This window comes from Molothrus aeneus, chromosome 6 (genome assembly GCF_037042795.1).
Source record: "Molothrus aeneus isolate 106 chromosome 6, BPBGC_Maene_1.0, whole genome shotgun sequence".
NCBI classification, from domain to species: Eukaryota; Metazoa; Chordata; class Aves; order Passeriformes; family Icteridae; genus Molothrus; species Molothrus aeneus.
In genome coordinates this window covers 21,904,410-21,925,900 of record NC_089651.1, presented here as the reverse complement: position 1 = coordinate 21,925,900, position 21,491 = coordinate 21,904,410, and the positions used below count along the sequence as shown (strand labels likewise).

General features: G+C 44.8%; 1 protein-coding gene and 1 long non-coding RNA gene across 4 annotated transcripts in view; one reads left to right on the top strand and one right to left on the bottom strand.

The window, feature by feature from the left end:
• LOC136558412 (uncharacterized) overlaps nt 1-21,491 on the bottom strand; it is a 74,902-nt gene that overhangs the window by 43,173 nt on the left and 10,238 nt on the right. For 2 of the 3 annotated variants that reach the window (XR_010783875.1, XR_010783877.1), the window contains exons 1-2: nt 19,876-19,918; nt 13,488-13,544 (exon numbers count right to left, since the gene is read on the bottom strand). This is a non-coding gene — a long non-coding RNA (uncharacterized lncRNA). Of the gene's footprint in view, nt 1-13,487; nt 13,545-19,875; nt 19,919-21,491 lie in introns of those variants that run through there. The other variant, XR_010783876.1, reaches the window with a different exon arrangement.
• On the top strand, nt 16,778-19,268 carry LOC136557536 (collagen alpha-1(I) chain-like). The gene is made up of 3 exons (XM_066551518.1): nt 16,778-17,083; nt 17,169-18,205; nt 18,553-19,268. Exons 1-2 carry the CDS (start codon nt 16,778-16,780, stop codon nt 18,081-18,083), a joined length of 1,221 nt encoding a protein of 406 aa, XP_066407615.1. The 3' UTR covers nt 18,084-18,205; nt 18,553-19,268.

Genomic DNA, 21,491 nt, shown 5'->3' with positions numbered 1-21,491 from the left:
CTCATTTTAGCAGACAGTCTTCTGTACTATGAATTTCTACATGTGAGTAAATTCCCTCTTCTCTGAAAAAGCCAAAATTGCCATTTGTCATTGCTATGTACTATTCAATAGCTATCGTGTTTAAGTCCAAAGAGACTGCTCTCTGTGCCTGATGAAATCATCTCTCTATACATTGGCAGATCAATTTGGGATCCTCTGATCTGGAAGTCACTCCAGATTCATCTGAAAATAGTCTTTTTGGTTTGGTTCCAAGTCAGATGTGAGATGTTCAAATCTTCTCTCTCGATGCCATCAGGCAATATATGAGTATATCTAAGGGCAGAATTTGACTCTCAAAGTTTTTCCTAATTTCACTACTGTAAAACAGAATTTAAAAAAACCCATAAGTATCATTTCCCAGGTAGATATATTTATCATATTGCAAACATGGCTTCTAAAACATTCATTTTTCTTGCTTCCTTATTTGACTATATCCTCAGATCCCTTTTCTCTCATTGCACAGGCTTCTGATTACATTATAAATATTCTCCAAGTTGTGAAATACTCTTTATGTACCTCTGTCCTTCTGCTTTTACACTATAACCCTCATATCTAAAACTGATATTAATCCCACTAAATTAAGTACAAGCAGTATTAAGAACTAAGCAAGTAGCATTTTCCTTGAGTGGGTTTTAATTTGTGGCTGCAGTTTGGAAGGGGTGTGGTGAAGGGGAAAAAAGGCCTAACTATTCAAAACAAATTTCTTCGTGAATAACCACAGCAGTGATAACAACTTTTATATAAAACCCAAAAGGCTGTTAATTTGATAGCATATTTAAAGAGCCTTTTGATCCCCACAAATTTTAGAAACCGACTCCTGTCCTGCTTTTGCAGATTTGTCAACCAGTATCATAAGATGGGAAGATTTTTAAATGTTTGAATGTTACCTAAAATTTAACTAAATCAGGACCAAAAGTTTCAAACAATCACAATAGTTAGATTTGATTAAGATACCAGGTATTTAGGTTAACTTTATCTTGTGGTATCAAAGTAGGCAAACAGCTTTATTTGTGTCATGTGTCACAAACAATCCATTTCATTAAATATACTATCATATTTCTTTATGATCCTGGAAGGCATGTGTAATTAAAAATTAAACTTGATATCTGTACCCCTTCCCTGTCATCTTCCCATCCAAATATCTGTAGGTCCCAAGCCTGCAAACACATTCTTGTTTGAGGAGCCCTGCTGGCTTAGACTACTCACAAAATTAGACTTACTCATACGTACAGAGGTGTTTACAGCCTCAGACCTGAACCCCCAAGCTTGCAAGAAAGACTAACCTAAATACTGACTACTCAAAAGAAGACAACTTCAGTATGGAGTATTTAGTATTTTGGGTAATGAAGGTAAAGTTACAGAGGGGAAATTCTCATTTGAAAGGCTATTTCTAAGGAAAATATTAGTACTATATGTAGAAATAGAGGATTAGAATCCTACAGAAATGAAAACCTATTTCATATACTGTCCAGAAAAACAGCAAGTAAAATATCATATAAAAGCAGTAATTGGGATGGTCAGCAATAAGTGACCAGTACATAAATTAGTAATCAGTAGTTTAAAAGGAGGGGAAAATAAAAATCCAGCCTTTGTTCTCTAGAGCAAAATGCTTTTATATTTTTAATTTCAAAATTAAAGAGAAAAATATGACTTACCATGGAATAAATACCAAAAGAGGATTAACATTTATTTTTAATACCCATATTTACTTAATAACATGTATATTAACAGATGAGAGTGATAAAATGGCAGTATGCTGCTCTGACAATTATTTTTTTTCTGATCCACGCTTGTTTAACATTTAGTTTCCACTACTACTGCAATGGAATTAATTTCCTTCTTATATGGGGTTACATTCATTACAAAAATCATCCTAAACCTGCTTTTTTAGTTCTAGATGTGCAGAGGAACTTCTGTTTACACATGACTGAGCCAAAACCTGCTTCCTTTCTGTATCTGAATTGTCCATTTGAAGCCAATGGGCTCGGTCCTGCTAACATGTCACAGCAGCAGATTCATGGGACGGGGCAATGTGGATTTGACCGTTACCTAAAAATGCAATTATGTTCTTTCTATATCAATAGCCCCCTGACTAACTGTAGAAAGAATAACACAGCAAAGGTTTAATTTTTTTTTTGTTTGTTTACTCTCAGCTTCATTATAAATGTGGATAATTTTGTTTTTTTCTAAAGAATGCAAAGGAATAATACTGCTGGATGCAAAAGAATAAAGGAATAATAGTCAAGGCTAATTTTTAATGCAAGTTTCTGCTCTGGCCACTCAGATAAATCCTTTCATTTGCTGGAAACAAGACTGTGGTAAATGTATAAAAAGTGAGTTACATTTGGCCTTGACACACAGGGGCTTGGAAACTGTATCATACCTAACAGACACACTTATCTTTCACCCCCCCTACAAAACATTTTCTTGCTTCCATGTTGGACCCTTGAATAAGCAATTACAAAGTAAAACTTTCATTACAGTTTACTCATACTAGGCAAATGTGCTTCTAAAACAACTACTTAAAAACACCTTCAAGGTCTTCATTACAACACTACCTAACCTTAGAAAAAATAAAACATAGCTGTTAAAATAGTTCTTCAAATAGGAAGTCAAGCCTGCATTTATCATGCATCCAGAACTTTTAATTTCAAAAAGAGGCACCAAGTACTTTTGCTATCTTTTGGATGTTTAACTTTTCTTTTCAGCATATAGTTTGCTTCATTTTTTTTTGTTCATCCTCACTAGAAAGATTAGCTCAGTCCTTGACACAGCAGGTACTGAGGCTGGCTGCTGGTTCAGCTGACCACTATGGGCCACCACAGCTCCAAGGGACTTCACGCATGCTACACACCTACCTGTTTACAAGACTAAAATCCTCTAAAGCTAAAAACTGTTTGGGACAAAAGATCAGGCCCAAATATATTCTGTTTTTCTTTTGACCCAGATTTTCTAACAGGCTGAGCTACTGTTGTGGCAGGGCAGTGGGTAGAGCAGCAGATCCCTGTCTGGTGGCAGAACCACAGGTGGCCCCAGCAGGACGGTGCACGTCCCCTCTCCTGCCCACTCACTCTGACATGCTGACACAGCCTCACATGTCTGCTGGACTAAGAGAGTGGGGGACTGCCTGCACATATGGGTTTCATCCTAGGCTGATGCTTAGATGACCAAATGCTCACATTTCATCATGCTCTATTAGCACAATTTACATTGTTCAGAATGCCCTTAGATCCAAAATCTTCTGCTCACTCCACTGAGTTTCTGTTACTCAAATTCCATACTGTTCAGGGCTGAATGAATTTACAGAGAAACAAGTTGACTTGTTTCCTTCTTGACACCTTTTCCCAAAACTGCATTAGACCTAACTTAAGGGGTTACCTTTTGGATACCAGAAAGCAGTATCTCATTTATTCTTAAAGCTGATAAAGAGATAAGTGCTGTATAGTTTGGGGACCATCTATAAGGTTAGAAAACAATTGCCTAAAATGTCAAACTTGCTTGTCTGAGGTTAGGCTCCTAAATTAGGCAGCAGGAAAGGCAAGCCAATACAAAAAAGCATTGTAAATCAAAGAAAAATTATTTACTGTAATAGGTTACACACAGATACTACAGCTACCTATGAAAGAAAACACTATTTTTAGCTCTGTAATTAAGCAAGTGGACGTAAGTGTAATTACCAAGTGGTTAAGAAAATGTGGATAATGAAGTTATCAGGTATTGGCCCATATTTGCTTTACCACTATGGAATGGGGCAAAAAAAAAGAAATCTCTTCTGATGTGTTAGACACTTCAGATATGTACTCTTAACTTCTCAGTCCCTGTGCCAGAGATATTACAGTCTGACTCCAAATAAAAATCGTGACATGAAGTGATCACCAAAATAATTTTGACCTTCAAGGACAAATTAAAGTGAAAAAAAAAAAAAACCAGCAAAAATTAATCTGCCATTTTTCCTGTTGAAGGTTAGATGATGGCTATCTCCTAGATATAAAAAATAAAATAAAATAAAGACAAAAGAAATCTATAAATCTACTTGAGCATAAAGAGGAGACCTCTGCAACACAACTCCTCCTAAGTACTATCTCATGGACATGTGCCTACCTAACACATGCACAAAGGCACAGTAAAACTACATAAAACATGTTTTTTTCCTATATGATGATACATGAATAAAATGTACACAGTTACACATGCACACACACAGACAGAAATCCTGACAGCTGTTACCCCCAAATAAATAAGGCTACTGAAGGAACTGATGCAATTCCTATTCAGTTAAAAAACAGCCCTTAATTTCAGTGGGATTTGGATCAGATTTGGTTAAACCTCATAAGGACTAGATATACACTTTATAGACAGGTATGATCAAACACATTTTCAAAGCAACTGTTTCTGCAATTCCTCTCCAGCATATCTGTTTCACTGTAGAGGAGAAATATACTGCAGTTTCATGAACATATTAAAATACTATGATTCTAACCAAATGCCTTAAAAACAAATGAATTAAGGGCAGATTAATTTGATTCTATTTGTTATTTTAAGTTGCTATATTTTTCCTGTATTTTTAATGCACATATGCCTACATATATGCACATATACCTAGTCCTTCACATACAGAGTTCTACTCTACCAGTTCAAATCTGTACAAGAAATTCCTATAAAAGGAATGAACCAAGACTGATTTACTTAATAAGAGTGAGAAGCAATGACCATTATTTAACTGAGAAAACGTTAGCTAAAATTTCACCTATGTAGTATGGAGGGTTGAGGGTGACAAGCCTATGTGGTACTAGTGACTTCGACAATGTGGGGGCAGGGAGCAGACAGAGCATGGACTTTTATACATCAGAACACCCAAATTAATCTGGAAAGAAAAAATAAAGATGAAATGCAATGTTAATTTATGCAGAACAATGTTTTCTTCCATTTCAACCTCATCACAATTTTCTGATTTTTTTTCAAGATTGCTCTTCTTGCATGTAATATCTGCTTAAATTTGGGCAGAATTAAAATACCTCAACCATGAGTTTCTACTGTACAGCAATATATATCAACTGAAAAAAAAAATGAAAGGGATGAATATGCCTCAAAAAAAGAAGTCAAATAACTTCAGAATAAGAAATTATCACTCTTGAACAAGTACTTTTTGTATACAAGTCTAAAGGAGTTTTACTAATGGTCTCACTGTAGGAGCAGAACTGACCCCATAATCTCATGAACCATATGGGAAAGCAAATGAAGGTATTATGCAAAAAGATATACTATAGCAGGTTACAAGGGTTTCTGCACTCGTGTTCATCTGGGAATCTTTAAACTTATTGGCATGACAGTACCTGGTAACATTTTGTTTACTGAATGCTAAACTGCAGGATCCCCATTCTCAATTTAGGAGCTGTATTATACATACATTTTTAAAGCCCATTACATTGAGAAAGGCTTAGTATGACTATGAATAATCAGAGAAGGAAACAAGAATGGTAGAAATAGTTTGTGTAATACAAGTTTGGAAGTTCTCTATTCAGTTGCCAGGCAATAATTGTTAGTGGTATTTTAAAAAAAAAAATAAAATTAAAAAATAACAAATAAAGAATAAAAGAAAATACCCCTACTCTTATTTTGATAACCTAATCAGAAAGGACCTAGAAACCCAAATATTCCTCTCAGGCTTTGAACAGTCTCTCTGCCCTGAAGTAGATGTATGTAGCATGAAGCAGTGAATTAATAAAGCCAGAATGTCTATTGCCAATAGGTTTACCAAGCATGGGAACAGATAGCAAATCACACAATGCCAGAAGTGCATCCTGTGGAAATTGTTCAAACTGACAAAAATAGATATTCTCAGAGACAAGGATCCTTTGGGGGGGCTGTAAAGTCTTTGTCCCACTTCTGTAACTGCACAATTAGAAGTAAAGCAGAATGCAACAAGAGCTTGATTTTCAACACAAGCCATATATTTTTACCCATTGTGAAAAGGAAGAGGAAAAAAAATCTCAGATGCAGCAGTGCAAAACAAAAGGCCTTTCCCTGCAAGTATCTGTATCTCTTTGCAACATTTACTGCTTTGAGAAGCCCTGTTGTGGTCAGGCTAAGTCCTGTTAGAAGCCTGCTTGGAGGAGGAAAGCCCTTCCTGGATCAGGATGTAGTTACTTTTCTCCAGAAACAGCTGCTAGGTTTGGAAGCTACATACCAAGATTTGAATTGCAACAAACTGCTGGTAAATGCAAACAGCCAGAAAATATTTTCTTGACTAAATAGTTAAAATTGGTGTTAAAAAAACACCTGAATGGAAGTTGCAGAAATGTAGGCAGTCACTGGTCAATAAACATTATTTTTTAAAATGTCCTTGACTCCATAAACTGTGATATAATAAAATAGTCTGCCCTGTATTTCAGCAGAATTAATACTGAATAGACCTTTAAAAAGTTAGTAAATACTATGAAATTAACTATAATTTTCTTAGTGCACATTAAAACCTCTGGGCCAGTAAACCATCTTCAATTTTTTGCAGAACTTATAACTATCAAGAAAGAGATCACGTTTTGCCTTTATTACTTCTACTATGGATTTGCATGTACCTGTATTTGAGGATATGTCCCTATGTGCACATACACATCTATCTATGCACATACAAAGACTTATATATTCACAACTACTGGGTAAGAAAAACTAAAGTAAAAAAAAAAAAAGCACCTTTTATAATTGTTATAATAAGTTAAAACTATTGTATAAATTTAAAATTATTATGTAAAAAAGTCATGGTTTCTGATACTATTTTTTTTTAAAGAGCAAAACCAGAAAGCACTCAGAGAAACTAAAAAAACTGATTTCCCCTTTTCTAGGCTCTTTATTGTTTTATTTCATTCAGTTTGACCAGTTTAAAAAAAAAAACCAAAAAACCAAAAACTTAAAAGATCAATTCTTTATCTTTCTGTCCTAGCCATATAGACTCCTTGCCATCACGTACTAATAAAAATCAGTTACTTTTGGTTTTTAACATTAACTATAAAGTGTTTTAATTTAATTTAAACACAAAAGATAGCTGGAGGTTTTTTCTTTTCTTTTTCAGAAACATACTTCTAATTTTTTTTTTTAAAGAAAAACATAGGATGTTAAAAAGTCATTGCCATGGGTCCTTCATGATTACTTTGAGGGTCAGTCTTCAGCATAATGTCCCTTATACTGCAAGCCTGACGAGCAGAGCTCCCAAATGTTTCAGCTGCATGACTTGGCACCCTGTTTTTTTAGTCACACTATACACGATCCTTCAACCACTTAATAAAGCCTAGAGATGAAGGTGTGGGAGACCTGCCAGTGTATGGACTCAAACAGTTCAGTGTAGAAATCAGTAATGTAAAATTGGGGTTTTTCTATCGCTTCTGTTTTTCTTAATTTGGTTCAGTTAGGTTGGCCTTTTGCTACAACTGCATGATAAAAACATAAGCACGTGAACATACACACACACAGTTAGTTACAAAACTCTTCATAAAAATGTGTAATACATGCCAATAAATCCTATTTTTGTGTAATGGATTCTTCCTTCCTATCATTTCTGGCCTCAACTGGTCATAAAGCAAGGATCATGTGCTCCCCTCTATGCCTTATAACTTCAATCTTCATCTGCAACATACTGCAGATGGAGAATCCATTTCTAAACTGCCTGCAAAGTCCACATCTGCCCTGTGCAACAGGCACAGCAGCACACACCTCTCTAATTTACCTAAAGAGCAATTAAGGTGAGGAACCCTAACACCAAACTCCGTAGGTGAGGGGAAGATTTCTCACACTTACATTGACAGGCCCTGATGTCTCCACACTCTGTATCCATGATGAAAATTGTACACATCCAAGTGCCCAAAAACAGTAGCAAGGCCAGCTACTGATCATGTCTCTTAAACTTGCTGCTCAGGCTCACTCCTCTACGTCTTGCCCTGCCTCCCAATTTTCACCTCCTGTGCTCACCAGGAGCACTCATCTTGTGTGCATTGTAGGGAACAAGGTGGGAGGAGCAGTGGAGCAGGGGAATCAGCTGAGGGCCCTTTCCAGGAACAGGTGTCCATGGAGGTGGGTGAAAATCTGGGAGACACAATGGAAGGAAAACAGAGAGACAGTGTGCATGTGCCTGACTTGGGACAGAGAAGAAGAAACAATGAAATAAAAATAAGGGAAAAGCAGGAAATTAAAAAAAAAAAAGGAGGGAGGACTGAAAGAGGAAAAATGGGAGCTGTCTTGCCATGTTCCCATCATGAGCTGCATTTAGTCATTTCTCTACCTGTGCCGTATCATGCTTCCCCAGCAGATGTTCCTCTGAGGGTTAGGAGAGTGACTGAGAAGTATTGCTTTGACGAGGATGGGTCTGGGAACCAGCAGTGGACAAATCTTTTTTAAAAGCCTACCTGTCATTCTGCTAATTTGTTTCTTTTTTGGCTTCATAAATCCTGATTTGAAAGGAAAAGAGAGTTACCAAATATATTGTCAGAAAACAGCACCCCCCAAAAGTCATGTCATCTGTCCCTCTCTTTCTACCTCTTTGAGAAGAAATCCAATTTCTTTTCCAACCAGAAATTGTGCCTTACACTTGGGACACATGGGCTGGAGACTCTCTGAGGAGCAAGAGGCCACAGGAACAGATAGATCTGTGACAAAGGCTGAGAACTGTGCCCAGGCAGGGAACCCCTCACTGTACCATCCTTGCACTGGAGATGGATCAACAAACAGCAAATTAGCAGTGAGTATATGTTCACATCAAAACCGGCAAATGTATTGGCACAGCCAAGAACTTCTAACAACAGTATGTCAAGATTTTTCACATCCTCTCAGCAGACAAGTAGGTCTTCTCTTTAATCACTGGCCATTTTTAATGTGACAGAGCATATGAACACATGCTGAAAAATAACTAAAATGTAACAATATAATTAAAGAGATTTAGAACGGAAATCAGAAAGTGATAGAGACCTGGCATCAGCTTGTCACTAAGGAAAAGGGCAGCTACACCAGACATGTAGAATTTTATTGAGTCACCCAACCAGACTTTCCAGAAAGAGAAAGACAAGGGCATTGAGATGTTTCTGTGTTGGCTTTTGTGGCTTTCTTTGGGTCTTTGCTGCTCACAGTACTTCTGTTCAATTAACACTGCTGACTATGTATTCTATACATTGAGGTTAAATAACTGATGGTGTCATGGCTGCTGGTGACTTCTCCCCAGTCCTCCTCCTAATTACTGGCCTTTTTGGTCTTTACTCCTCTCCCAGGAAATGTTGATGTTTTTTCTGGAGTGGACACCATGTGCCATCCACTCAGTGCAAGATCAAATGCCCTCTCTTCTAGGCCACTTCCTCCTTTCCCTCCTGTTTGCAGTGAGGGTGGACACCTGCATGGGCTGACTTACATCTGTACAGCTGGGACTGTGCTGTGATGAGCTGAACAACAACACATGTTCTCCCAGTGCTTGTCCCAGCTCCTCTGTTGGAAAATAACCTTATTTCCTTCAGTAAAGCTATAAACTCAAGGGTGTGGTGGGCCTTGATTTGGCAGTGCTTTCTGCCTCCCACACCTCTCTGGTAAAAACATTCACATGAGGGCAGATAATTTGAAGAGAACAAAAATGGAAGAATCACATTCTTTAAAAAGGATGTAATTTCTCCATGGCAGTGTCCCACTGCTTTCCATTTTTTCCTTCAACCATGCAATCATTTTGAAAAGGCATCATTTAAAACAATCAAATTCTCAGAATAAATTTTTTTTGCAACTCCCCTTTTCAGAGAGGTTTGCACACAAATTGAGAATTTTCAGGTTTCCCAGGCAAATGAACCTTGTCCGCTTGGGCAGAAGCTCATGCTAGCTTATATTATTTAGCACGGCATTATTCCATGCTGTTAACATATAGCTCACTGAAAATAAGGGATGATGGAACACCTTTTCCATGGCACACCCTGAATTTATTCTTAGTAAATTGTTTACTATGTTCTTGGCCTAGAAACTCACAATTCTCTGAGCCCTTTTTAAAAAACTACTTGCCCACTTTCAACTGTGGGGAGAAGGTGACCCCTTCAGTACCTCCACTGCCAAGCAAAGGGGGCAACTTCAGAAGACAGCCTGGCCACCTCCCAGGAGACAGAGCTGCTGCAATGGGAGAGCATGGATTTGTCAAATTCAGAGAATGAGCTTTGGGGATGAGGGAATCCTCTAATAAAATAAACAGAAAATTAAATTCACCTCCCTTTTCCTCTCACATGTCTCCCATCTATGCCTGCCTGGAAGAGAACAACGTGGTGCCTAGACATTAGCACTGAAAACACCACAACTCATTGACAAACACACAGGTCACATTTCTTCTCTGGCTCGACTTGAGGGAATCATCTCTTTTCTCCTGCAGAAGTTAACGCTGCATCCTGGTGACTAGTAGAGGTATCATCAGTGCCCAAATGCGTGTCCTTGTCACCACACTTATGTCAGCACAGCCTGTGACTACTTGCACACAGACGGGAACGTGGGTCATGGGAAGCACTTGAGCTGTGCAGGAGTTTGGACTGTGGCCACATGGAGTAGATGGTGTCTCCTAACCCCAGAGAGGTTCTGCAGAGACTAAAGACGTATTAGAAATGTGACTCATGTCATGCTACTACCATGATGCATTTCTCCTTGTGCACATAGAAAAATTAATAAAGCATCTTCTATCATCCTTCCAAACCCATCTGAACAACAGCATCAAATATGCTATAAAACACAGGTAGTGCTTCTTAAATTAAGTGCAAACTTTAAATTTCACAGGGACTACTTTTGTAACTCTCTTCTACAAATTAAGAAGCTTGACTATCCAGAATTAAAACAAAGTGCTAGAAAAGAATCCAATTTCTATTCACATGCATATGTATTTTTGTGCATGCATGCAGCCAACCCTGTGCCTGTGTGTGCTGCTCTGAACAGTACTTAGTCACTTACACAGAAAATTGAATGTATTTAAATAAGGTGCAGCTTCTTCCTGCTCCAAACAAAGTCCATGGGCAATGCTGCTCTTTTCTGGTTATATTTACAAATGGGAATGGATTATATTTACAAACAGAAAGAGCGTTGTGTTATTTCAGACCAAGTTTGGCTGCTGCAGTGCTCCTCTCTGAACTTTGGGAAGTCTACATGCTGTATTTTCCCCCAGACTACATATCACATCTGCAGTACCATAAATCTGCCAACCTTTCCCACCACTTCTACTGCTAATTAGGCTTATTGGGGTTTCACTCTCGTACTCCCTATGTTAGATAAACGCAGTGTCAACTAACATGCTGCAAGCACTACTACCTGCAGAACTGTTATCAGGGCACGTCCACTGGTCGTGCTAAACCAGGGATGACAACACTGGGAACATTTTGGCAAAACACACTTCTGTGGACACTGCCAGTGAGTCAACAAACCCTATTTAGTATTCCACAATTAGTTCCCATAAAATATTTCAGAAAAAGAAAGAGATATAATAAGTTTTTGTTCGTTGGGGGGGGGGGGAATGGGGGGGCAGCAACATGACACTAACCAAATTAACCTGCCCTGTAGTAGAAAAGCTGAAAGATATTTATTTTAATTTATAGGAAAAGCCCCTTTAGACATATATTTTAAAACATCTAGTGTTTCAGCAAGGCCTGATAGTTACTGAAAGTTACACAGCAAACAACTACACAACTTGTCTGAAAATATAATAATACTAATAAAAGGTAATTTACATGAGTCCTTTATAAGAGCAATCTCTATATCCAGAAATGAGATGGCAGCATACTACAGCTAATCCAAATATTATAGCTAAATATATTTGTGGTAACAGATCTTAAATAGAAGGAATGAGAACTGATGTGCAGATGATCTGTGAAAGACTCAAATACTAATAAAAACTGGGGGAGAAGGAGGGGAGAAGGAGGATGGGGTAAGAGTGTTAAATCATTATTTCATGAGGCCCATATTCACAAAGCAATTTTTTACAGATGGTTGGAGGTATTTCTCAGCCCTTTACTGACAGGAATACGGGAGGCTCAGAAGTCTTAAGCAGCAATTCTATTCATAGGCCCTTAGCCTTTATATAATTGTATTAAGTGCAGTAACAGACATAAATTAACATGCACTGACCCCCCACTCCTAGCAATGTATGCCTTGACCTTTTAAGAAACCTCAATAGCAGTACTAGTTTAGTATTTGATACCTCCTCTTTTGGGGGAGATTAAATGCTGGTCTAGGAGTTGCATGTATTCGAGGCTCTAGCAGGCCTTACCCATCTTTGGCTACGAGAAGCTGCTTTTCTTTCATATTTTTAAGTAAGCAGAGTTTGTCTACTTTGATTGCAAACAAGCTGATACCAGTACAGCACTGCTAAGCTTTATGGGTCCTAACAGAGTGTTTGATGTAAGACAGGGGACAGGTTAGGAGCTTCTAACCTCTGAAGACATCTGCCCATAATGGCAGCTTTCTTAAGGAAGACATTTGTGTTGTTTTACAGCAAATTGTCCATTGCAATTTGTGGGCAGATAACGTCCATCAAGAAATTAGATGCCAAAATAAAAAGACAAAAATGGACTTCTTACAAAAATCCTTCCTATGTATTTCATTTACTCATAAACTGAATTTAAAATTTAAAATATGAAAAATGAACTTAAAATTCAAAATATAAAAAGACTTTTCTGTAGTTAATTATTTGTAAACTTTTCATTTTGTAACTGGAACGTATTTCGTCTTTCTCTAAAATTGCCACGTCTGAAAACAGAGCAGGGGACAATGGCCAAACCTGACTGAAACAAGGATATGTTTGGTTGTTTTACTGGGAGAGGGTCCTTTTGCTTTTAAAACATGTGCTATCAATTAATTTGCCTCTCAATTTTCTACCTCACGACTATAGTGGTAGACAGTAATTTGTACTAGCTGTCTCAAGGATGGTGGATTAAAAAAAAAAAAAGAAAAAAAAAAAGAAATTGACCAGGCAAAAACTAGGAGAATTGCAAATGTCGGACAATGCATTTAACCATGAAGTGGCAGAGTGTTAACTAGTGAATGAATGAAGGAAGCACAGAGATTTTAGGCAATGCTTACTAACTTTTTTCCTTCCCCACTGTCTTAAGATGACAGGTTTCACTAGAAATCAACATGACGGCCTGTTTATATATCATTTATAACAATTTTACGTGGATTTGCCCCCCTGTTTCATTGCCTTGACCTCCCTTCCAGCATCCTGAGCTTTCTCCCATGTGGGATGAGGTTGTTGCCTGTGCCTGGGGGCAGTAGGTGCTGCTGGAGCCCTGTCGGTGCTGGGGATCAGGGGGCAGCTGTGGCCTAGTGCTGTGTTAGGCCAAGCCTGGCCGTAACCAGCGCCGGGGTCTGAGGGAACGGCAGCAGCCGGGAACCCGGACGGTTCCCCGGCTTTCGGGAGGGGCCCGTGTGAGGAATCCCGGGGGGTGGGGAAAGCCCGTCGCTTCTCTCACCTGCCTGCGGCGCTCGCTGCTCCCGCGGCGCCTCTGGCCTCGACGGCGCGGCCGCACCTGCAGGGAAAGGCAGAGGGAGAGGAGGATTAATCGCGCCGGAGTGGCTCCCGCAGGAGTCTCCGCTCCTCCCCGACTCACCTGGCTACGGCTTGCCCTGAAGCGTCGAGGGGAGCGGAGACTGGCTCACGGCCCCACCCGGACGCCCCTATCACCCGTGGGGATACACACACCCACACACACCCACACACACCCACACACACACAGAGTACCAGAGAGGAGCCCCTCCAGCTGCCTCAGGCCCAGACCCGGCACAGCACGTCGGGGGAGGCGAGGCCAGGCCGGGACGCGCCTTGGCAGGGCCGGGCAGGAGCCCGACGGCAGGAGGAGAGGGCCGGGGCTTCCCCGGGGCAGCCCGGAGGGGTTGCCGCGGGTGGGTGCCCGGTCGGGTGCGGCAGGCGCGGCCGCGGCCCGGGCCGCCCGACGTGTCCAAGTGTCCTGCAGCGGACGGGAACGTGCGAGGAGCGAGAGCAGACAGAGGGGCAGGGCAGGGAGCGGGGCAGGGCGGCTGGCGAGAGGCGCCCTGCGGAGCTGCGGCGGCCGCGGAGCCCGGCCAGGGGCAGCCCCAAGCAGAAGGGAGCGGCTCCCGCTCCGCCCGCAGCAGCCGCAGCCCTAAGCATGGCAGCAACAGTTGGCTGGCAAGGTAAAGAGACGGGGAGCTGCACCATCGTGGCTCGGATTTCCCTTCGCGCCTGAGCTGCCCCCCCAAATCACTCCTGGTTTCCATCCTCTTGAGGGACGACAGTAGGCAGGGAACAGAGAGGATTTTTTATAGCCTTAGCTTGGCTGATCCCTCTTATCACATCTCTCTTTTTTTTTTTCCCAAGTTCCCTCTACCTTGTCTCTCCCTTTAGAATATGCTCACATGAATAAAACCCCCGTAAAGATGTTTGCTGGCCACCAGAAAGTACAAACGTCTTTTTTTTCTCTAAGTAGAAGAGGATAAATAATTATGAAAATGCAAGGCTACTTAAAAGGTATTGTGACCCTTCCACCTTTGTTTTCATCAAGCCAGCTAGTGCTCAAGCTACGTGTCCTGAACAAGATGAAAAGGAGGGAAGGGAGCAATGAGGTGCTTTTGCTCTGCTTTTTTTTCTCACTTGTCCCTTAGCCAGCCTTTTACTCTTTTCTAAACTGCGAGCAAGTCTTCAAAATATCTTTTATTTCTCGAGAAATATTAACTCAGACTGTGGTCCTCACCAGATCTCTCCAATGCAGGCTTCCTGAAATGCAAGATCAGCCCTTTCTCAGCCGGGTCTCCCTCTGTGCCGCTGTCGGGGGGAGGGGGGGGCAGATGGGAGAGCCCTTGTGTTTTCTAACAGCTGAGACATTGGATCGCACCCCCACCTCCTTTTTATTTTACAGCTGGGCGAACCATAGGCCCCTGTGTTGCGTCAAGCGGCCACTCTGCTACCAACTTGCTGCTTAGATCTTGTCTCTTTCACGAGGCTGATCTGCACGGACAGATCTGCGCTTAATCGCTACTTCTTTTGGGGGGCGGCAGGCAGGGAGGATTTCTCTTTGCTATTTATTTCTTGCCCACAGAATCCGGGCTGGTAATTACTGCAAAGAGAGGGAAAATGCAGCTTCCCTAACTCCTGCCTGAGATGCTCTCAGTGCTGTGTGCATGCACAAGGCAGTTTCAGAACCACAGAGCTGGTGCTGATGCTGCTTTGCTCGCTTGCAATCACCTCGTCCAAAAGCATCGCCTCGGCTGGGTTTTCCCTCGGATTCTGCCTTTTTTACCCTTTTAGGAGGCTCTAGTTTTTGCGGAAAGAGTGAGTGAAGATATCACCGGACTGCAAGTTGCTTAAAATCAGGTTGGAAGTGGGCAGGGGGGAGGGAGGCGCCTTTGGCAAGCGCTTCCATGGTGCATCTCCTGCTAACTGGGGTCTCCCCCAAACCGCGGCGGATCCGTGCACCTCCCCCTCCTCCTCCTCCTCCTCCCTCCCTATTATTTATAGGGTGATCCCAGTAAATCCCACCCTCCCCACCTCGAAATAAACCGAGGCTCACGATTACAGAGCATTTAATGAATCGCTCCGAAGAATTTTTTTTATGAATTAATCTCGATCAACTAGGACACCCATATTTTCAAACACGGCTATGCCCTGGAAGGAGGGGGGTCGGTGGAGGCGGGGGGGGAAGGTGAGGATAGGAGAACTTTTAGGAAGTTTTATTCTATTTTTATTTTTCCATTAATGAAATAAAAAAACCACCATACAGTTATCCGAATAAACGTGTGATTTGCTCCTTTAGGCAAAAGTCGATTAAAAAGTTAGGCGACAGGGAATATTTGGACGTCTGGGGGACCAAGCGGAGTAGGAAAGGGGGGAAAGGGTGTTTATTTCTCTCACTACATATATATCTAGAGACACATATATACACTCACAGCGGGAGGTGGGGTTGGGGGGGGTGGGTTGGATGGGGAAAGGGAAAGGGTGCCAGGAATTAATAATAGAAGCCCACAGAGTCTAGATAAGTCCAAGGCTCGGCGATCGCAGCTGCTGCTCCTTCGGCGAATGCGCCCTCCGCAAATGCTTTTTGGGGTAAGGGCTTCCCGGGTAGGTAGTTATGTACAGCAAGCCCAGACCGCAAAAAGATTCGCGAAGGACAAAGTCTCCCGCGGCTTCCTACATCCATCCATCCGGCTGCCACCATAACATCCACAGGACCCACGGGCGATCGGCTCCGCCGTCCCCCGCCACGCCGGGTCCCCACCCCCCATCTCCGCCAAGTCCCGTTCCGAAACGCAGGACCCCGCCGGGGCGAGGCGGCTCTGGGAGGGAAGGGGGGGGTGTCCTGCCACCCCCCCTCCCCCCCGCGGCGGGCCGGCGGCGCGGGGCCGCGGAGCGTGGCGGAGCGCGGCGTGTCCGCGGCCCCGCTCCGCGCGGAGGCTCCGGCGCTGGGCACGGGCGCTGCGTAAAGAGAAAACTCTCCCCCCTGAGCGCTAAATAAATAGAGAGCAGGCGGGCCTCTCATTGGTGCGGGCTAAAATCGTCACCCACCAATCAGCGGCCGCCTCACACTGCCTCGGTCGGCTTTTTTTTTTTTTTGCTTTTTTTTTTTTCTCCTTTTTTTTTTTTTTTCCCTTTTTTTCCCGAAAGGGGGAGAGGAGAGAAGAGCGGGAGGGAAGGAAGGATGGATAGAAGGAAGGATGGGGGAAGAAAAAAAAAAGGAGAAAAAAAAGGCCCCCTCCATGTTCAATTAGTCACCAAATCCGCGACAAGAGCATGTCCAAGAGTGCGGCTGGGCCAGCCCAGATCCCTTCTCGCTTCTGCCGCTCCCCGAGCCCCTCTCCGGGAATCCTCTGCCAAAGGGGCGCCGTTAAGCTAAGGACCAGCCCCGCCGCGGGCTACCCCGGGCGCAGAGCCGCCGGTCCCCCCGGCGGGGGCGCCCCAGGCCGCCCGCCACCTCGCGGCGGGCAGCCGGGGACACGGGGACCTGCCGCTGCCTCCTCCCCTATTCCTCCCGCCTCAGCGCGGGGACCCAGCCAGACCCGAGGGGCGACCCTTCCGGGTCGGCAGGGGACGCGGGACGTCCCCTCCCCTCCGCTCCTAAGCGGCGTCCTGGGCGCTAAGCCACCTGCCACCGCCGCCGGCGAGGACACCCGCTTGCTAAAAGTTTCCAGGACGTGTCACTGAACTCCAGAGGTCTTCTCCTGAAAGCCTGCGGGGAACCAGAGGCCCCGCCAGTGCCCGGCGGCAACGAGAGCAAGACAAACACACGTCCGCGTCGCGGCCCGCCCGGCCGCCGGCATCCGGAACGAGCTGGGGCAGAAACCCGCGGGGGACCGAGGGGACTCGCATCCGGGCCCGAACTCCAGAACTTGCAGTTCCACCACTGCCCCGCGGCGGCAAAGGGTCCCGCGCGAGCGGCACGGGAAACCCACGCGTGACGCCCCCGCGCGCGTCCCATCCCGCATGGCCGCAGCTCCCTCCCGACGCTGCTGCCCGCCGGGCGGCACGAACGACGCCCCGCGCCTCCCGAGCCCCCGGCGAGACCAGCGGCAGCGGCGCGACGGAGCGGAGCGGAGCGCAGGCAGGACGGGCAGGGCGGCCGGGGCAGCGCAGGCAGCAGAAGTTTGAAAACCTCCAACACTTACCTGGCGGGGCGCGTCCCTGGCCGCTCCGGGGAGTCCCGCGCGGGGTGCAACCATCACCAACAGTGTTTTGGTGTTTTTTGGTGTTTTGGTTTTTTTTTGGAAAGCCCAAAAGCAAAGCGTCCCTTCCTTCAGGTGTGTATATAAGTTACTGTACTGTGTGGGAGGGTCACGATCTCACTAGGTGCAGAAGATTCCCCAGGATTAACCCCTCCTCTCCCTACCCCTTCTGCAACTTGTTGAGGATTTTATACACACACGCGCGCAGGCACGGGCACACGGGCACACACACACACACGGACGGGAGAGCAAGGAGAAAGCGAGCTCCGCGGAGTCCGGCTGCCCCCCGACGCCGTTGTGATTGGATGGTCTTTTCATGGAGAGGGGACGTCTCAAGTCGAAGTCACGATTTCTCCTCAGTTTGGAACCATCTGTGACTGGAGCCATGACGCAGCCAGAGCACATTACTCACTTTTACAGTCACGACTTGGAAATCCGTGCAGTTTCCAACCAAAATTACACCGCCACCATTGAATTATTTAATAGGATCCAGTTAAGGGTAATCTTATGCATTGTGTCAAGTGAGGCAACGATCTAGGAGGGGAGGGCTGGGAAGGCGAGGGAGGGGGCGAGGAAGGAGGGCATTTCTTGTTTTTAATGCCTGTTTTGTAGAGGTATATTAAGAGTTGCAATGATTGGCTACACGTGTTGTAAAGGGGTTTTTTTCTTGCTTAAAAAAAGCAACCAAAAAAAAATAGATATCTGGTCCGCTTGTAAATACGACCACGCAAGCTCGGGGAAGGGACGGTTTAGACATTAAGAGGAGCCGTGGGTGGAGTGCCGTGCTGTGAATTCAGGCGCTGGTGTTTGATTAATTGCAAGAAATTATGTCTTTTGTATGCCTAGATTAGAGCCATTGCATGCGGTCTTGGCCAGGAGGTGCTCTCACCCCAGCCCAGTGTACTGTGCTATACTGATGTTCATGGCTGCATCATGCCATTGTCTGCAGGATCCGCAATTGTTGCTGGGCTTTGTGTGGTAGGTGCACCATTTTCTAAGCTTGCTTTTACTGCGAGGCCACGGCTAAACGTGCTCCGGGGGAAGCTCCTTGCTTGGTTATTGTCTGCCTCGTGCGTTTTTCATCCTTTGCAGGTCTCAGTCTGCGGCTAAGCCCCCTTCCACGGCGGTTTCGGAGGGGATACCATTGTCCGGGATAACGCGGTGGTGCATGTGAGTGCCAGACGGTGTTTCCTTGTCTCTTTTAATGCAATCTGATGACATGCCTTTGCTAGCCGGAATGCCTGCGAACATGCATGCTCGTAGACTAGCGAGAACTTCCCTGGCTCCCAGAAGCGGTGAGGGGGTGACGGGTGGTTGCAGCACAGAGGTAACCCCACACAGCTACTCCGTATCCACCACAACAATCCCCTACTACTTCGCCTCTAATTCAGTCATTTCACCAACTCCGCTGGTGAGGGTATGACTAAGGACTCGAAGGACGGGCAATAATAAAAACAGACGCTCTCACACACGCGATCTGCAGAAAGTGTGAGCACTTAGAGGGGAAAAATGAGGTGGGAGGAGAAGGGGTGAGTCCAAATAAAGCAACCTATAGCCTCTTATTTTGCGGAGCACCATCATCAGGTACAGGCTCTTTCAAACGCACGGGCGGGAAGGGCAGGCGGCGCCGGGCGGAGGAGCGGCGGCGGGGAAGCCGCCGCGGGAGCGGCGCTGCGGGCGGCGCAGCGCGGCCCCCGCCCGGCGGACACCGGGGCCGGGACCGACTCCCGCCCGTGGCGGGAGCGGCGGCGGCGGCGACGGAGCGGCGGGTTCAGCACCGGGGCGCGGATAGCTCCCGGCGGCCGCCCTGCGGGAAACGGCCGGCCGGCGCCCCCGGCCCCGCCGCCGGCTCTGCCTCTCCCCCCGCAGAGGGCGAAAATAGAGGGGGGGGCGGGCAGGGAGAGGGGCTCAACAGCGCCGACAGAGAGAGAGAGAGAGTTGCAGCTCGCTATTGATTCAGAGATTTACCGACAGGGTGATTCCCCTTTCTGCAAGAATTCCCTCTGTCTGAGCTCCGGGCATGCACCAAATTCATGATGTAGACGAGTATAACCCTCTCGCTTTAGAGGAAAAGTAGAAAGGAAGGCAAAAATAATCCAGGCATGCATAAAATAAAGACAAGACTCACAGCCACTCTCTGTATCATGCACAGGAAAGATCACTACTTACCCAAACGGGAACTCCTCGGTTAGGGGAGGGAGGGGGAGGAGGGGGAAAGAGGGGGGGCAGGGGGGGGGGGGAGGAGGGGGAGAATCCAACAATTAATTTCCAGACAGGAGTTGGAAAAAAAATACTGCGGTGATGTCCAGGTTTTCTTCCACCCGCGCTCGCTTTTTATACAAGTGCAACCCTCTGTCTATTTCTGGAACGCGATCAAAACCCTGATGCTATTTTTAGCAGGTACTGGGGAAAAAAATCCACACACAAAGGCATTTTGCTGGAACGCTACGTCCAAAACATTAAATGTGCATTTAGTCTGCCCCCCTACAACACAACAACCCCCAACCATGCACCCCCATACCCCAGCTTCTTTCTGCAACACCATCTACATTTGCTTTAGGTGCATCATTGCAGAGAAAAAAAAAAACACCACAACAAAAACAAACAAACAAAACCCACACCAAACGACCCAAACTGATCGCCTTCCATGCTGTCCTATTGCACAAACCCCTAATCCACAGTTGTATTGAGTCTGTCTCTGTGCCTCTCTGCCTGTTGCCTTGCAAGCATTATTGTGTCTCTCTTCCTCCGGAGTCTTTATAAAGTGGGCTTTGGAAAAAACACAACCACCATGCACCAGTTTGCCATCATGCACAAATGTGGATTTCAGGCAGGGATGCTTGCTTTGCCAAGACACAGAGATGGTTTCATGTACTGAATTGCACCCAGCATTAAGAAGGGTTGTTTTTTTAAAAAAAAATTCTACCCTCCCCACCCACTGCCTTTTCCCCCTTTAAAAAAACCCTTTGTTTGGAGAATAAAGGATCTATAAATATATATATGAAAAAAAGGGGTGTGTGTGTTTGCGTTCTAGTAATTCACTACAAGGGGGGACTGGGGAAAAAATAGAATCATTAGGGCTTGCAGGCTGCAAGGAGCCAGCCTGAGACTCCTTTGCAAGGCTGCGTCAGTTATCAGCTATTGACGTCACGTTCAGATTCTCCTCTTCAGAGGCTCTAGTTCATCATAAAAGATGTCTGTGCTTGGAGCTTTGTGCTTGCAGTAAGGCACTTTCAATTCGAGGAAAAGAGTTAATTAGCAAGCCCCATATTTTGTGTAGTGCGGTTCTCTGCACAGTTGCACAAAAATCCTGAGGGGGCTGGGGCGGGGGGGGGGGGCGGGCGGGGGGGGAGGGGGATATGGTCTGAGGACAGGGAAATATTTCTTAAAAACCACACACATATCCCATGCAGAAGCACAGGTAGGGAGAGCAATCTGCATAGCCAGACCTTGCAAGAACATTAGCCCCCCCTCGCCCCCCCCCCCAGTTCCCTTCTCGTGGTTACCAATTTTAACAAAAAACAAGTTAGAAACATAAGCCTGTTTTCTGAATATTTGTAAGGCAAACAGCATGGGGGTTGCTGAATATATTTTAGCATCCTCACTTTTTCTCTTTCCCTGTCACCCCCCCGCGTGCCCCCCTCCCCATATCAACAACAGCACCAGCAGCAAGTCCCCCTACCACTTTACACTTGTATTTGGCTACTGTAGCAAAAGACAGATATTGATAAAACCAGGATTAATTCTGTATATTTGTCAGGCAAACAGCCCCGTCTCCTAGAATG

Bases quoted from the DNA above. Each gene is read 5' to 3' on its own strand.
- LOC136557536 (XM_066551518.1), top strand. From the start codon at position 16,778: ATGTCCAAGAGTGCGGCTGGGCCAGCCCAGATCCCTTCTCGCTTCTGC. The intron at 17,084-17,168 runs GTCCCCTCCCCT...GCTTGCTAAAAG, and splicing joins GTCGGCAGGGGACGCGGGAC to TTTCCAGGACGTGTCACTGA.